Source organism: Stigmatopora argus, chromosome 7, assembly GCF_051989625.1.
Source record: "Stigmatopora argus isolate UIUO_Sarg chromosome 7, RoL_Sarg_1.0, whole genome shotgun sequence".
Classification (NCBI taxonomy): Eukaryota; Metazoa; Chordata; class Actinopteri; order Syngnathiformes; family Syngnathidae; genus Stigmatopora; species Stigmatopora argus.
Window position 1 is genome coordinate 6508200 of NC_135393.1, and position 15775 is coordinate 6523974.

The 15775-nt window shown below is 39.4% G+C and overlaps 1 protein-coding gene and 1 long non-coding RNA gene across 2 annotated transcripts; one reads left to right on the top strand and one right to left on the bottom strand.

Annotated features, from left to right (window-relative positions):
* Positions 1-3647: 3647 nt before the first annotated feature.
* Positions 3648-6347, bottom strand: LOC144077878 (uncharacterized). The gene is made up of 3 exons (XR_013301121.1): positions 6139-6347; positions 4031-4097; positions 3648-3943 (listed from the first exon to the last, which is right to left on the bottom strand). It is a non-coding gene; the product is annotated as an uncharacterized LOC144077878 (long non-coding RNA).
* A 2303-nt stretch (positions 6348-8650) lies between these two features.
* LOC144077398 (neuronal pentraxin-1-like) lies at positions 8651-15716 on the top strand. Its single transcript, XM_077605115.1, has 5 exons — positions 8651-9182; positions 9885-10092; positions 12056-12297; positions 13017-13196; positions 14564-15716. The coding sequence occupies exons 1-5, from the start codon at positions 8763-8765 to the stop codon at positions 14783-14785; spliced, it is 1272 nt and encodes a 423-aa protein (XP_077461241.1). The 5' UTR covers positions 8651-8762; the 3' UTR covers positions 14786-15716.
* The last annotated feature ends 59 nt before the right edge of the window (positions 15717-15775 follow it).

A 15775-nucleotide genomic window follows, 5' to 3' on the forward strand; every position in this document is an offset into this window, starting at 1 on the left:
TTTTACAACCAACCAGCCTACCATGCATGTTTTTGAGAAATGGGAGGGAACCAGAGTACCCGGAGAAGACCCATGCAAGCCCGGGGATGAAATGCAAACTCCACACAAGAAGGTTCAAACCTGCGGATGTACCTTCACTCTCAAAACTGTGAGGCCGATGCGCTGAGCACTTGTCCACCGGGCCACGATAGTAGAACAAAAACCACAAAAAACGAGTCGGGGTATATTCTATTCTTGAGGTGATAGATAACATTGCCAGATGAAGGTAGTATATATGATATAGATATGAAGTTAGAAGTCACATTGTGAGCAGAATCTGAAGAAATATGTTGCAGCATTACTAATTGAAAAATAAAAAAGAATTTAGGTATGGATATTTCTTTTCTTAATGTTCTAGTTTGGATTGGCCATATCACTTTTATTGAGATGAAACCATCTTCTGTTATGGATGATGTACCTTTTCTGTTGCATCTTCACATTAAATTCTTGTTTTGATGCCAGAGTTGTAATGAGCGTAATTTTGATGTGGCTCAAGCTTCCAAGGAGGAATTTATGTTGTTCAGTTAAATTAACAGCAATGCACTTCATTTTTTCTTAATTGCTCCGAGGGTTAATTATTTAGCGGCTTCAATGGGTAATTTGATTTCCCAGGGTTTTACTTCAACAAAATACTGAATTCTGTCTGCAAGTTGTCAACACCTGAGTCAGGTGAACAAAGCGAGTTTGCACATGAGACGTCCTTAGCACACTTTGGTGTCGAGCTTCACGCTTGTTTCTCAGGCAACGAGAGCCAAAGGTTTATTTTTGAAATGTTGACGCCATATCACTTGGCACAAGTGACTCGATTAGAAGAAAGCCAATTCGTGACAGTTTTCAGATTCATGTAATTGGAGTGTACCATTAACATGTTTATCAGTTTGCTCCTGGTCTGCAAAGATATAGTATTTGCTTGCGAGTCTTGATGGTGTTAATCAAGTACAAGACAGGTTCTCTTGAGTACAAATCAATAATTCACGCAGAGATCACAACAAGATTCTTTGCATTGTGGGCTCGCCAAAAAACATGCGATCATTACATCCAATTGATGGCACATAGCAGCATTTCTCAATGTGTTTACCATTCCAGCAATCATCACTCCAACCTTTTGACCTGCCTTTCGGAAGGCAGTGCTGCAATCTGATCTGGAAAAAAATAAATTTTTCCATCAAGGTGAGTTTGTACCTTTTGTGTCACATCACTAGTGGAATTAATCTATTCCAAGGTGTGAAATACAGTGAGACCCTGGCTGGGCTCATCTGCAACAAAGGGAGGGGAAACGAGACAAGAGTGGTGTTCTTATTCCTGGGATCCTCCAACCCTAGGGATCAGAGTGACATGAACAAGTGGTAAAATGAATGAGACAGAAGGAGGAAATCTTTGTTTCAAGATTTGATTGCTACACAGAAAAAAAAAGAAAGAAGTGAAACTAAAAGGATGTGGTTCAAGAGATGAAGAAATGCATTTGTGCATGTTTTCTAACATTTTCATTAAAGCTCCTTTGAAATAGTGACTCTGAAATGATAACAAGCCAAATTTTGGACACAAATCCATTGAAAAAATTAAGAGAAAAGGCTTAATATTGAAGTTCTATCCTTATTAGTCTTCCTTTTTAGTTGCCTTGGTGGTAGTGGTGGGTTGTAATTTCTCTTGACAGAGACAAACAGATATCCTTCAACTCACCGTTAGGCAATGACTTTGAAACACATGATCAACTTCATGAATTTTAGTTTAATTTGTTGATTTTTCTTACAACTTTTAGTTGTTGTTAATTGAAATTTAACTACTGTATTTTCACAACTATAAGGCACACTTAAAAGTCTTAAATTTTCTCCAAAATAGACAGGGCGCCTTATAATCCAGTGTGCTTTATATATGAAAAAAAAAAATAAAATGTGTCATTCATTGAGGGTGCGCCTTATAATGCGGTGCGCCCTATAGTTGTGAAAATACGGTAGTAATATTTTTTTTAATGTAATATTTCATTTTCCAAACCCCTTATTCTCTCTCACAAGGGTCGTGGGATTGCTGAAGCAAATCCCAGCTAACTATGGGCAACATGTGGGGGGCACCATGAATTGGTGTCCAGTTTTTAAAATTCAGTTACCGTATTTTCATGACTATAAGGCGCATCGCATTATAAGGCGCACCCTCAATGAATGACACATTTGATTTTTTCCATATATAAAGCACACTGGATTATAAGGCGCCCTGTCTATTTTGGAGAAAATTTCAGACTTTTAAGTGTGCCTTATAGTTGTGAAAATACGTTACATTAATGTTGGATAGGCTCTAGCACAAACACAACCCTGGTTTTGAAATTTAATGGATGGATGACTGGATGGTTTGAGAGCTTCCAAAATGCAAAATGAAAAGGCGAGAGAAGGAAAATAAGTGCCAAAGGGTGTGATAGACTTGACATAATGTCAAGAGGTGGCAGGATTTATTTGAACATTGCACTGTCCTTGTCTCAACAAGAGGTTCAGAGGAGCAGTCTGACCCAACACGCAGAAACACACATGCACGCCACCGCAAAATACTCATTGATTAAACATCCCCATAGACAAGCATAGCATCTGATGATAACAACAAGCTATTGGTTTCAAGTACAGGGTTTAGAGGACAAACCATTTCAGACCACTTTGACAGCAAATGTTTTGTTTTTTCCCCTTTTGTGTGTGCTTCAGTGGCCTTGTGTGTTAATACCAAATAGAGTGACTCACATTGACCTAAGAGTGCTCCAGAAATTTACACTACAATAGATCACACTTGGTTTGATCTGAGCTCACTCCCCAATATAACATTAAAATATTAGTAATTGCAATCTTAATTTCCCCTATGAATGAATATAATAGCTGTAACATATTTAAAAATACACATCCCACCACATTTTATAGCGATGGAAAGGCTTTCGTTCATTCATTGATTTTCCGAAATGCTTATTCTCACAAGGGTTGCAGGGGGTGCTGGAGCCTATCTCAGCTAGCTATGGGCACCAAGCGGGGGACACCATGAATTGGTGGCCAGCCAATCGCAGGGAACAAGGAGACAGACAGCCATTCACGCTCACACTCATTCTTAGTGTTCAAACAGCCTACACTGCATGTTTTGGGGATGTGGTAGACCAAGGGTTTCAGACTCGGGTTGGTTCGCGGGCCGCTTTAACGTCAACTTGATTTCACGTGGGCCGGACCGTTTTAGATATAATATATATTTTTAATAAATGGATTAAAAGAACTGGATTAAAAGCCCTGAACATTCATTTTTTTATAGATCTAAAATAATGTTTATTTTAGCTTTTTATATATATTTTTAGATTTTACAAAATGATTTTTGAACTAAAAACACAGAAAAAAAAAGATTAAAAAAATGCAATTATTGATTTAAAAGGGGGAAAATCAGGAAATTTAATATACATCTATACTCTTCATTTTAATTTGATCATAAAACACAAAGTCGGCACTCATTATTTACTTTCCCGGACCACACAAAATGATGCGGCGGGCCAGATTTGTCCCCCGGGCCGCCACTTTGACACATGTGTGGTAGACAATGCACACAAAACTGCACACAATGATGTAAGACCAACGTGCAAACAACTCATCCACCTGAGCAGTTCAATAAGGCTTTATTTTTTTTAATTATTTTACTTTTACAAGGAAATTGTTATATTTGATGTAATTCAGAGCGGAATTGTAGAGAGCTCATTCAGTCCATCAAGGAACCCTTCTGGTTTATAGTCTCTGCTTTTTGTATTATTGAATCCTAAAAGCCAGCTGCTCTCCCAAGGTGATAGCCTCTGCCAATAACTGTAAAGTGCTTCAGATTGTCTAAGCTTTCTGAACTAGCCTACAACAATATTGTGCTGTGTTATGTGTCATATTCACGCTACAGTACATGATTAAACCTGCAACACATAAGAGCAGTTTGAGCTAGTAGTTAGCTCATCTGCTGCTCAATTCAGAGGTTGTGAGGCAAACGCAAGGGTTCCTACCTTCCTGTGTCATGGTTCCATGTTTTTTGTGTGTTTGTCTTCTCACACCAGTGGGCACCAACGCATCCTATTGAGGACAAGGCATATCGAAATTGGATGGTCAGTCTTTATAATTCAGACCTCATGAAATAAAAAATAAAAAAATGCTGTTAGGGGTTTAAAATCTCATTTTAGATTAATTTCACAATTTTATATTTGGAAGAAATTGTGTATTTTTGGCTCACTTCATACTTTTCCCCCTGTGCAATGAATATCAAATGTTTTGTTTTGAACAAAACTGCAGCTATTGATTTTTGTAGTCAATTGCAGTCAAGTATGATGGGAAAAGAAATATTTTCACAAAATTAGAAACAGAATTTTTGTAAAACCTTGGTAAGATATGAAGTATGTATCAAAACCTCTAAATACAGTGAATAAGAAAAGAAAAGTGTGAATTACGTAATTTAAAAATGCCTAATCATAACTTTAACCTGGAAAATGTTAAACTCTGAATATTCTTTTTATAGTAGTGGATGCTTTCTAAAATTTATATCATGAAATGACATCAAATATGACTTTGACCTTCTCTCCAAACTGCAATGCAGAACAAAATAAAATGAAATAAACATGAATCAATCTTTTACTGGAGATGGTTACGTAATTTCAGTGAGTCGGATTGTAAAAAAACAACAACAACTATCTCCTTGCAAACATTTTTGCCACAAATAGTGTAGAGAAGACCGAATGAGGATAATATTGTTTCTGGAGGGAGTCCAAAATCAGTGGCTTGATGAAGAGCTCTGTCGTGGTTAAGTGTTAATGTGCAACCTTTGGAGAATTATGATGAAGTTTTCTTACTGCCGAGTCGAGCAAGCAATGCCTGGAGTATTTGTTTGTGTCACTTCGTGTTTTAATTATTAGACACGTTTTTGCAGCTGTGTAGAGGTTCACTTTCTCGACTTCGGTGTGGGCAGGCGTGGGCTCGATTCCCGCTGGTGGGAACATAATTGTGAGTGCGGATGGTCATCTGTCTCTGTGTGCCCTATGGTTGACTGGCGGCCAGTCTAGGGTGACGTCTGCCTTTCGCCCGAAGCCAGCTGGGCTAGGTTCTGTTTAAAAATAAGTCCTGAATATATGGCCGCAACCTTAAAACAAGTACGTTCTGCATTTCTGAGTTATAGGCAGAAACTCTTTTGTTCAAATTTTTGTTTTAGGTGGGTTTGAAACGCAGCCTGTTGTCAGAGGTTGCCCAGTGTTGTGACTGTTTTTTCGCCCGCTTACCACGATATAAGTCACTCAGTTTCCCATTCTTGCAAGGACCAATAACACAATGCCTTTAACATGCACATTTCCTGGATCCCACAAGGCCCAAAACAACATGATGACTTTATTTATACTACCGAAAAAAAGAGAAGATTAAAAAGACTTAATTAAGAGCCACACAAAAGCAAACCTGTTTTACTGGACTCCCTCTCATTTATTGGAACAGTTGGTATGCTCTCTTCGCAAATGTGTTACGCTACAACCCCCTAAAAAATCAACTGCAGCATAGTGTCAGAAGAGAAATAAAGACATGTTCCTAACCGACATATGTGCTGCAAGTGAGCAATTTACAAAGGATAGTTTTGTAAACCTCACGCAGAATTAACAGGGCTTTGCATGTTAATTTATGCCGTTTTTTGGGATAATATCCCCAGTCTCTCTTTCGAAATCAGAGAAATGCTCAGAAACATGCTGTCTTCTCCTTGGATTTCGGCTCTGGTTCAAACATGCACATTTGTGTTGACGAAGGAAACATGCTAAATACATTAGTATCAATGCTAGCAAAGGCCCGGAGTGTGATTGACAGACGGCACAGACACGTCTACAGAATCCTAGCACTGACAGGCCAAGCCCTTTGTAAAGCCTTATTTCATGAACTATTTTTTTTAATTCATTCAAATATGCCAGGGTTGTTAAAAGAGTCTATGCTTTCACCAAACAATTAATTCAATTTAATTCAAACCTTATACAATATATATATATATATATATATATATATATATATATATATATATATATATATATATATATATATATATATATATATATATAAGGTAAAGTACAGTGTATGTATAAATAGCTTTTACCGCGTCATACAATGAGTTTTCAATGATGTCAATGATGAGCAATCTCTGCTGGACACGCACCTCTGGAGTCCCTTTTCATCTCTTCCTATTGCTGCGGTTTGCTTGGTTGACGTCAGTGCAGGTGCTTCACATGGCATGGTGACTGTGAAGGAAATATTTTTTTCTTTCATATTAGTTCTTTTTTTTAGAAGGCAAGACTGAGGTTTGCAAAAGCCGTTGAATCATACATCTTATCTAATTTAAAACATTCAGAGACTACATATGGATGCATTTTAAGGGGCCTGCTCTTCTACCGATTAACATTTAAGATGAATAATTTGAATTGCAGTTTGCAGTGTGCTGCGCAACAATAATTTAAAGAGAAATTATTATCCGATAGTATTGTCAGTAAGTGTATTGAAAATGCACCAGCATACAGCCTCTGGACTCTCTGTAAACTGTATCTTGTTTTTTTTCTTTCTGGACAGTGTTTTACAGTCAGTTCTTTTCCAGCTTTTCTCTACTACCAGAGAAAATGTTGGGTAAATACGCATGCCGTTTTCTGCCTCTGTGTAAAACCGGCTTGTATCTGTCTTTCCTTTTTTTAGAGTGGCTTTTGTTATATAGATTTGCATTATTCTGCAGGCTTGGGAGAGAGATGATTACAGATTTGAGTCCCTTTCTATTTTGCCTCTTGTGTCCAACCAACAATGCATGTCATCACAGAGAAGGCAAGGACCATATAAGAACCAACAATGATGTGACACAAGGTGTGACATATGGCGTTTTACACGTCTGATAGTAAACCACACTAAGATTGTGGGGAAAAAAACTGCAAATGTTGCTGATTGTTGGTAAATAGGCAGATGTTTGCGGCGATAAAGAAAACAGAGTGGCCATTGTTGATCCGTAGCAAAGTTATGAGATCAATGACACACATTCTGCTGAGATAAGTAGAATGTTGTACATGTAAGCCCTGAAGCAATTACTAAGTTCCAATCTACCATTTGTTTCAAATACCTATTTTGCCTCAAGCTTGGCATTTTGCTGATTACAACATGCAGGATCAATAATTAAACAAATTAAAGAGGACTTATAGGTCAATTTTCCACCCACCTTTAGTCGGAGTCGTCATGCTTAAGTCTGAAAACCCCTTCGCAAGGTAACTGTATTCCAAATGTTTTACCTGAATGTTTGTCTTTGCAATTCTGTCTGTAACCATAGTTTTACACAGAACTCTGAGGCAAGTGGGACAGAGAATCAATGTGTCTCTGAGTGGTTGTGCTCATTTGGCAAAAGGGAACACTGTAACAAAAAGGGCCCGTTTCTCAGTAATTTCTGGTCCCTTGACTTTGTGTGTAACATATGTTCTTGAATAGTGGAAGAAATAAAGTTATGTCAAAGGCTGGGTGGGGCAAGTTTGTCAACTGACTAATTAACTCAGTGGTTCTTGAACATTCATTAAGTATCAACTCTAAAAATTCTCTGAAGACAGGTTTACTATGAAAAAAATATCAATTTATTTTCCCTTTCGCCAGTCCCAGGTGGGTTCTCACTGTATGGAGTTTGATTTCTTTGGGTACTCCGGTTTCCTCCCACATCCCAAAAACATGCAGGGTTGGGTGGTTAAGCACTCCAAATTGCCACTAGGTATGAGTGTGACCGTGTATGGTTGTCCGTCTTGTTGAGCCCAGTGGTTGGCTGGGCTGTCTGGTGCTCATAGTTAGTAGCTAGGATAGGCTCCATCACCCCCCCCCCCCCTCTGACCCTTGTGAGGACAAGTGGTTTGGAAAATGAATGAATGTATAAATATTATTGAAACTCAGCATCTACATATTTATGTAGACATTTTGGGTAATGGTGGCTGGGCCACACGCACCACATGACCCATATTTTGATGTCTACATATGTGAACGCCAGATCTTGATTGTGTTGTTTTTAAAATGAGTACTACCCTTACCAATTAACAATGGGTAAGGCACGTGGTTAGCGCGTCGGTCTCGCAGCTCTGGGGTCCTGGGTCCAAATCCAGGTCACGACCATCTGTGTGGAGTTTGCAAGTTCTCTCCGGTCCTGCGTGGGTTTCCTCCGGGTACTCTAGTTTCTTCCTGCATTCCAAAAACATGCATGGTAGACTGATTGGACACTCTAAATTGCCCCTAGGTATGGGTGTGTGAGTGCATGGTTGTTTGTGTCCTTGTGCCCTGCGATCGGCTGGCCACCGATTCAGGGTATCCCCCGCCTTTGGCCCGGAGTCAGCTGGGAGAGGCTCCAGCACCCCCACCGCGACCCTAATGAAGATAAAGCGGTTCAGAAAATGAGATGAGACCAATTAGCATTCGTTGCCCTATAAATGGTTCAAATGGATTATTTGGCTCATTCATATCGTGCGTCCGAACACGAGGCTGAAAGCTGCTTCTCATTATTACTAACCGCGTGGGCGACTGTTCCACGAGGCGTGCACGATCTTGAAAGAATGGGCCGGACTCCGGTTGCCTCCACGAGATGCAGTGCACGGGGGGCTGCGTCAAGCGCGCTATATAAGCGCGAACGGCTTGCTGCAGTTCCAAGCTTGAGTGAACAGCTCCGTGGTGCTGAACACTTCAGCTCCATTCTGACTTGGCGAGAGCAACGCGAGCGGAATCATGGACGGACTCTCGTGGAAACTTTTTCTTCTCTGTTGCTTGGTGGCCGTGGAGAGCTCCGCGCAAGACTTGGGGCAGACGCAATTTATTTGCACCTCGGTGCCCAAGGATATGGACTTGTGCGCGGCCACCATGCAGAACAGCGGGCCGGCAGAGGACCTGAAGACGACCGTCATGCAGCTGCGGGAGACGGTGCTGCAGCAGAAGGAAACCATTATGAATCAGAAGGAGACAATCAGGGAACTAACCTCCAAGTTGAGTCGCTGCGAGAGCCAGAGTATCCCAGCCGCGGCGGGACCCGGGGGGAGGCGGCCGGGCGTCAAGAACACCATGGGGGACATTTCACGGGGGACCGCAGAGACTCTGGCGCAGCTGGGACACACTTTACAGACTCTCAAACAAAGACTGGAGAACCTTGAGGTAGGCAGGTTGCGGTACACCAATGCATGCTTCATTTTTTTGTAATGTTGGGCAAACGGGGGTCACAGCAAATCAAGGTGCGTCTTATAGGACAAGCGTGGCAATTCGTTAGGTATAGCTGCAACATAATGGAAAACATCATCAGCGACGAAAATATAATAGGGTTTGGTAATTCATAGTGCCGGTCGACGCTTTCTCAGACCACAAATAACTTCATGTTGAATACACAACCTTATGTTAAATAGGGCACTTATGAAAACACAACTTTAGAATGTTATTTGGGACCATGAGAAGTGTATTTCTGTTTTATTTATTTTACTTGCATTAACATTTTATTTATATTTGTATTTATTCATAAAATGACATAAGTAAAATAATCTATAGAAAACCTGTACATAATATTTTGAGTCATGTAGGCCACAATTGTACATCAAATGTTAATATTCTAAGCTACATGACACAATGTAAATGCCAGGTTTAAGTATTTTTTTGTTTTTGTAATTAGTAAAACCAGTCACAAACGCTCAAACTGTTATTTCTTTTAAAGCAATGCTTACATAGCTTATAAAGTGGCAAATGAGAACAAGAAATAACACAATACACATACACAAGAAATAATGCAGAGGAAACTAAGTTATATATTTCCAGCAAACATGCCATCCCCCTTATTCCTTTTTCTTTTCCTCCCTCCACACACTACAGCAATACAGCCGAGGGAATAACACCGTGCAGGCAAACAGTCTGAAGGATCTGCTTCAAAACAAGATAGATGACATGGAGAAGCAAGTTTTGTCTCGGGTCAACACTTTAGAGGAAGCCAAAGGTGGCTCGAGGAATGACAGTGAGCAACGGAACCGTGTGGAGTCCACGCTCACTTCCCTGCACCACCGCATCACAGACCTGGAAAAAGGTGCGCTCAAAGCAAAACATTTCTCTCGTTCAAAGCTAGGAGTGTAATTAAAGGGGATGTCTTGATCAAGGTCACATTGTTCTCTCGAAGCCCGTTCAGATGAGTTCATGAACTCCCTTGGACCCAAAATTGTTTTTTCCTGCTTGCCGCTACTGCGGCATCTAACGCAGAGGAAAGAGAGCTGCAATGCTTTGCATAATTACAAGACTTGTTTGCCCTTTCGTCTTCTGAGCGTTGCCATTTAGCGCTTACTTGCATATATATTAAGAGCGCATAACAGGAAGCCTTAAGTCCTTCTGTTGGGTGGTAATGCTTTATGAGAGGTGCTTCAAACTGTAAAAATAAATAAATAACTAGTATATAAAGTTTATGGGGCGACGGATGAGTGGTTAGTGTGTAAGCCTCACAGTCCAGGGGTGTTCCTCCAGTGTGGAGTTTTTTTTTACCCAGGCATGCGCGGGTTTTCTCCAGGTACTCTGGTTTACTCCCATATTCCAAAAATATGAATAGTATGCTGGTTGAGCACTCTAAATTGCCCCTAGGTATGAGTGTAAGCGTAACTGGTTGTCTGTCTCCTCGTGCCCTGCGATTGGCTGGCTACCAATCCTCGTGCCCAAAGTCAGCAGGGATAGGCTCCAGCACTCCCTGCAACCCCTGTGAGGATAAGCGGTTCCGAAAATGAATGATTGAAAAGTTTGTTTAATGTAAAATTTAAAAAAAAAACAATAGGAAGAATATAATGCATGTAAAAAAGTGCTTCTATACCCACATATTGAACGGTAAATTTTTGCCAAATGTTTTTAAACTAAAACCAGCAGCAAAAATTTAATATTTTTATGTTTTATCCTCCAATTGATGTTGTTAAACTATAAAACAGCATCAAACATTAGTTTGATGTTTTACACTCGAATTGAGATGTAAGCAGTTTTGATAGCGTGACATTTTGTTAGAACTTTTGTCAATGCCTAGTCTCTAGTCTGGATTTGAATCTACATCATTCTCTTGGCATTGCAATATGCTAACTGCTGAGCAGTTGGAGAAAGTAGTGAGCATGTACATGATTAGGAAAACATGCCTCCCAAAGATGCCAAAAGAAAGGGCTTGGCAGTTAAAGCTAAATTGTGCTATTGGCTCAGCACAATGACAGCATGAATTCAAACTCCAGTTGAAGCTGAAAACAAAAAAGGTAGCATTGTGATATCACCACTAAAAGACTGTTTACCTAAGGTTTTTTTTTACAGTCATTTGATGTTAAAAAACAGTAATATATTTAAAATTGAATAGGTATTCTTTGGTTGTTAATGTGACAATTTGACATTTAAAAAAATACAGAATAATGTTGGCAAACACGGCTGCCAGTTTTTTTTTTTAAACCAGATATTCAATTTTTTTCCTTTACAGCTTGCTCAACCGTTTAACTAAAGATGTTTGCGTTACGAGGTTGCATATTCTCTCCAGCTTCCACCCACACTGCAAAACCACACATACAAAGCTAACTGAAGCCTCATTCCCATCGGTGTGAATTGTCAGTTTTAATAGTTATTTGTCCAATTTCAGTCCTGCAAGCTCAAACGGACAAGATGTAGAAATTGGCTAAATCAGGTCAACAAGGGAAAGCTTGTCCATCCCAAACAAGGAGTCAAATAGTACTTTAGTCTAATTTGATTATACAAACAGAAGGACTAAATTTAATGTTTTTCATTTGTTACTCTCCAGGTGTCCTCATATGTATTCCACTCAAATCTTCTATTGGGTAATGAACATAAAAGGCATGTTTATTCGTGCTACTTTATCTCATTCTCAATCTCTATATCACTGACTTTTTGGTCAATCGCCTCAGGGGGTTGCCACGGGGAAACAGTCAATCCACATGATAGATTTGGCACAAATACAGCCACTAAAAACAAGCAAATGCCCAGAGCAGGGAGAAACAAACCTTAAAAGACTGACATCTTATTTACAGGTAAAGAAAACAGACCCACGGATAAGTTCCAGCTGACGTTCCCCCTGAGAACCAACTACATGTACGCCAAAGCCAAGAGGAGTCTGCCGGAGATGTACTCCTTCACTGTGTGTCTTTGGATCAAGTCCAGTGCCTCACCAGGAGTGGGTACCCCATTTTCGTATGCCGTCCCAGGTCAGGCCAACGAGCTGGTGCTAATTGAGTGGGGAAACAACCCAATGGAGTTTCTCATAAACGACAAGGTAAATATTCTAATCGTATGTATATGTGTATGTATGTATATGTATATAAATATATATATATATATATATATATATATATATATATATATATGTATATATATATGTATATATATATATGTATATATATATATATATATATATATATATATATATATATATATATATATATATATATATATATATTTGGCGCGAGTGGTTAACACACATCAGCCTCACAGCTCTAGGGTCCTGGGTTCAAATCCAGGTCACGTCCACCTGTGTGGAGTTTGCATGTTGGGTTTCCTCCGGGTACTCCGGTTTCCTCCCACATTCCAAAAACATGCATGGTATGCTGATTGGACACCCTAAATTGCCCCTAGGTATGGGTGTGAGCGTGGTTGTCCGTCTCCTTGTGCCCTGCGATCGGCTGGCCACTGATTCAGGGTGTCCCCCGCCTCTGGGCCAGAGTCAGCTGGGATAGGCTCCAGCACCCCCCACGACCCTAATGAATCTTGCTACTGCGACAGTGAATTTCCCGAGTACGGGATGAATAAAGTTATCTAATCTAATCTAATCTAGTGGACACATATATTGAAAGTAACAGTTTGCAACTTTACTCAGCTAAATTAGGAAGTGAGGAAAAAATGAGTCATGAATGAAGGGAAGAAAAAGCACAATGGAGTAGGAGAGGAAGAAGTGTGGGAAGGCTTTGGTCTAAACTTGAAATCTGTCTGCCGCAGGTTGCAAAACTGCCATTCCTCATCAATGATGGTAAATGGCATCATCTCTGCATCACGTGGACCACCCGTGATGGGATGTGGGAAGCCTTCCAGGATGGCGTGATGAGAGGCAGCGGAGAAAATCTGGCACCATATCACCCAATCAAACCAGAGGGTGTGCTTGTCCTGGGACAGGAGCAGGTAGATAGTATACTAATTCAATTGCAAAAGCGCAGTAGTGAAATATAATAGTCATTTTGAAATCCATTTAAAAAAAAAAAAGGTACTTTCAAAGTTAAGCAGAAATGTAAATTGTTCCACTAAAAGCAGACTCTTTTTACACTAGAGAATAAAAAATGACAATCCGGGTATTTTATACAAAAATTAGGGTGGGATGAATAAACTCTCACCTCTGAAATGTTAACTTCAAGGTCATCATTCTAAAGTTGCGTTTTGGAGTGCCCTTGCAAGCAGCCGTTCTAAGAATTTAGAAAACAGATTTTTTTTTTTTTTAATTTCAGCGGCTAAATGCAATAGCCCGGCAGTATTCAAAATATATAATCAAAATAACAGTGAATAAAGGATTGCTCTTACGACTTTTGGAAGGCAAACATGTCTTTCTGTCATATCTGCTCTTCTTTGGGTATTTCTCGAAATTTTATGGTCTTCAAGGTCCTTGAAGTTGAAGGAGAAATAATGAAATTACCTTGCCAATTCTAATCAGCTGTTAAATATCTTGGTAGTTTTGTGAAGTTGAACAAAAGGACAATGAGAAAAGTGTCAAATATTTTTTTTCATTTTAAACCATGTCTTTCCTGTTTTTATGAAAAGACTCACACATTGTTATAATAATTTTCTTCAGTGCCTTACAACAAGCATACAAATCAGTACAACTACTCACCCTTTCATGATATGGATGAAATGAAAATTAGCATACAAAATGTTAAAACACATACACTTTCATGACATGGCAAATTCCGTACCAGGATTGTTGCATTTGCATTTTTCTTGACATTAACTGAACACAGCAAATATTGTCGTATTCATTCCATCCTTTTATACTACTGATATTGGCATAGTTTCACTGCCACCTTGTATAGTTTGGTTATTAATAGCCAGGAAAGACACGTATATTAATAACTATCGTTTCTCTTTGCTTTTTAAGACCAACACTTTTATAAGACTTTAAAGGCATCTCACTTGATGTATTTCATAAAATGTTTTTTTAAAAGGCAACAACAATTTTCCTGAAACAATGCAGATAAATATTCTATCCCTCATAAACATAACCTTTTACAAAAAAAATCCACACTTTTTTGCATTTACTTCCAAAAATCAGGATTAAGAAATATATCTATTAAAAATATACATACCTGCTTTGCTTTGCTGGTGACCAATCTGCCATGTACTCTACCGCAATATCAGCTGGGATAGTTTTCAGCTCATCAACGCCTCAATTAAGAACAGACAGTATGTTAAAAGAAAAGGTTGGACAGCAACCCTTGTGAAGTTTGCAAAATGAATGAATGAATGTTTTAACAGGTTTTTTTTTAAATTATCTCCTACAGGATACACTAGGAGGAGGCTTTGATGCAACGCAAGCCTTCGTAGGCGAGTTAGCAAACCTAAACATCTGGAGCAGGAAACTGTCCATCACCGAAATCTACAACTTGGCAACCTGCAACAGTAAAGCACCGGCTGGCAATGTGTTCTCATGGATGGAAAACAACATTGAAATATTCGGAGGAGCAACAAAATGGTCCTTTGAGCCTTGCCGTTCAGCCAACTGAACTGAATTGAAGCCATGGAGAAAAGGCCTCTATGTATTTCAGAGTTTATATTGTTCTCGTCTTCGTTTTGATGTCTCCTATTTGATCTTAAGTTCAATTGTAAACTTCAATCTGAGATTTTGGCCATTTCTACGAGATAATGTGTTGAACAATGGTTTTTATCCTTGGCGGCAGCAGGGGAATTATTCTTGTTTTCTGACGCATTGAGTTGAAACCACAACATGGATTTTGGTTTTTGCTTCATTGGGTTGGGTTTTGCAGCTGGCAATCCACGTCTGGACAAGTCATTATCCAAGCAAGGAATTACACGCGCCTGCTTCTCTGAGAAACCCTTGTCAATTCTCGCCAGTCAGTGGTTGACACTGTAAAGAGACGTTAAGTGTGAGTTTTCTTTCTTCTTCCCCTACCCTACTCTGTTCTCACGCCGCATGGCCCCTCCGGAACTTGCACTGTGACTGACAAAGAGAACGAAAGGAGCGGAGGGCATGAATGAACAATGCAAAGTCAGATTGTGTTTGTGTATGTCGTTCGCTTCAAAGTGTTTCTATAAGAATGTCGCCGACTTGCCAACATTGTTACAAAGCCTGGGTGCCTTGGGCTGGTACAAGTATTCAGCACACACAATATTTTAAGTTGCAAAATCAGTGTTTATCGATTTCCTTTTTTTCTTTCTTATGGTGGGTTCAATTTATTGTTTAAAATTGTTTTCCAACATGTGTTTTGGCAGGTGTTTGTACTGCTCTGTATTAGGAATGTTACAGTATCTGTATAGTAACAGCATGGATGACAGAGTGCTGTGAAAGCATTGTTGAATTCTGCTTTATTATCTTTGGGTGTGGGTTTTTTACTGCATTGTTATATGCTCCAAGCATGGCAAACCTGAAAGAGGAATAATTTAATTTTTGTAATAAAATTGTGATACTAAATGTCACAGTGCTTTTCTGGTTCTTTGTCTTGTGTGAAAACACGATCTAGAATGCAATGTGCTGT

Coding starts and splice junctions, on each gene's coding strand:
- LOC144077398 (XM_077605115.1), top strand. CDS start 8,763: ATGGACGGACTCTCGTGGAAACTTTTTCTTCTCTGTTGCTTGGTGGCC. Junction 9,183..9,884: donor AAAGACTGGAGAACCTTGAG/GTAGGCAGGTTG, acceptor CACACACTACAG/CAATACAGCCGAGGGAATAA. Junction 10,093..12,055: donor CATCACAGACCTGGAAAAAG/GTGCGCTCAAAG, acceptor TCTTATTTACAG/GTAAAGAAAACAGACCCACG.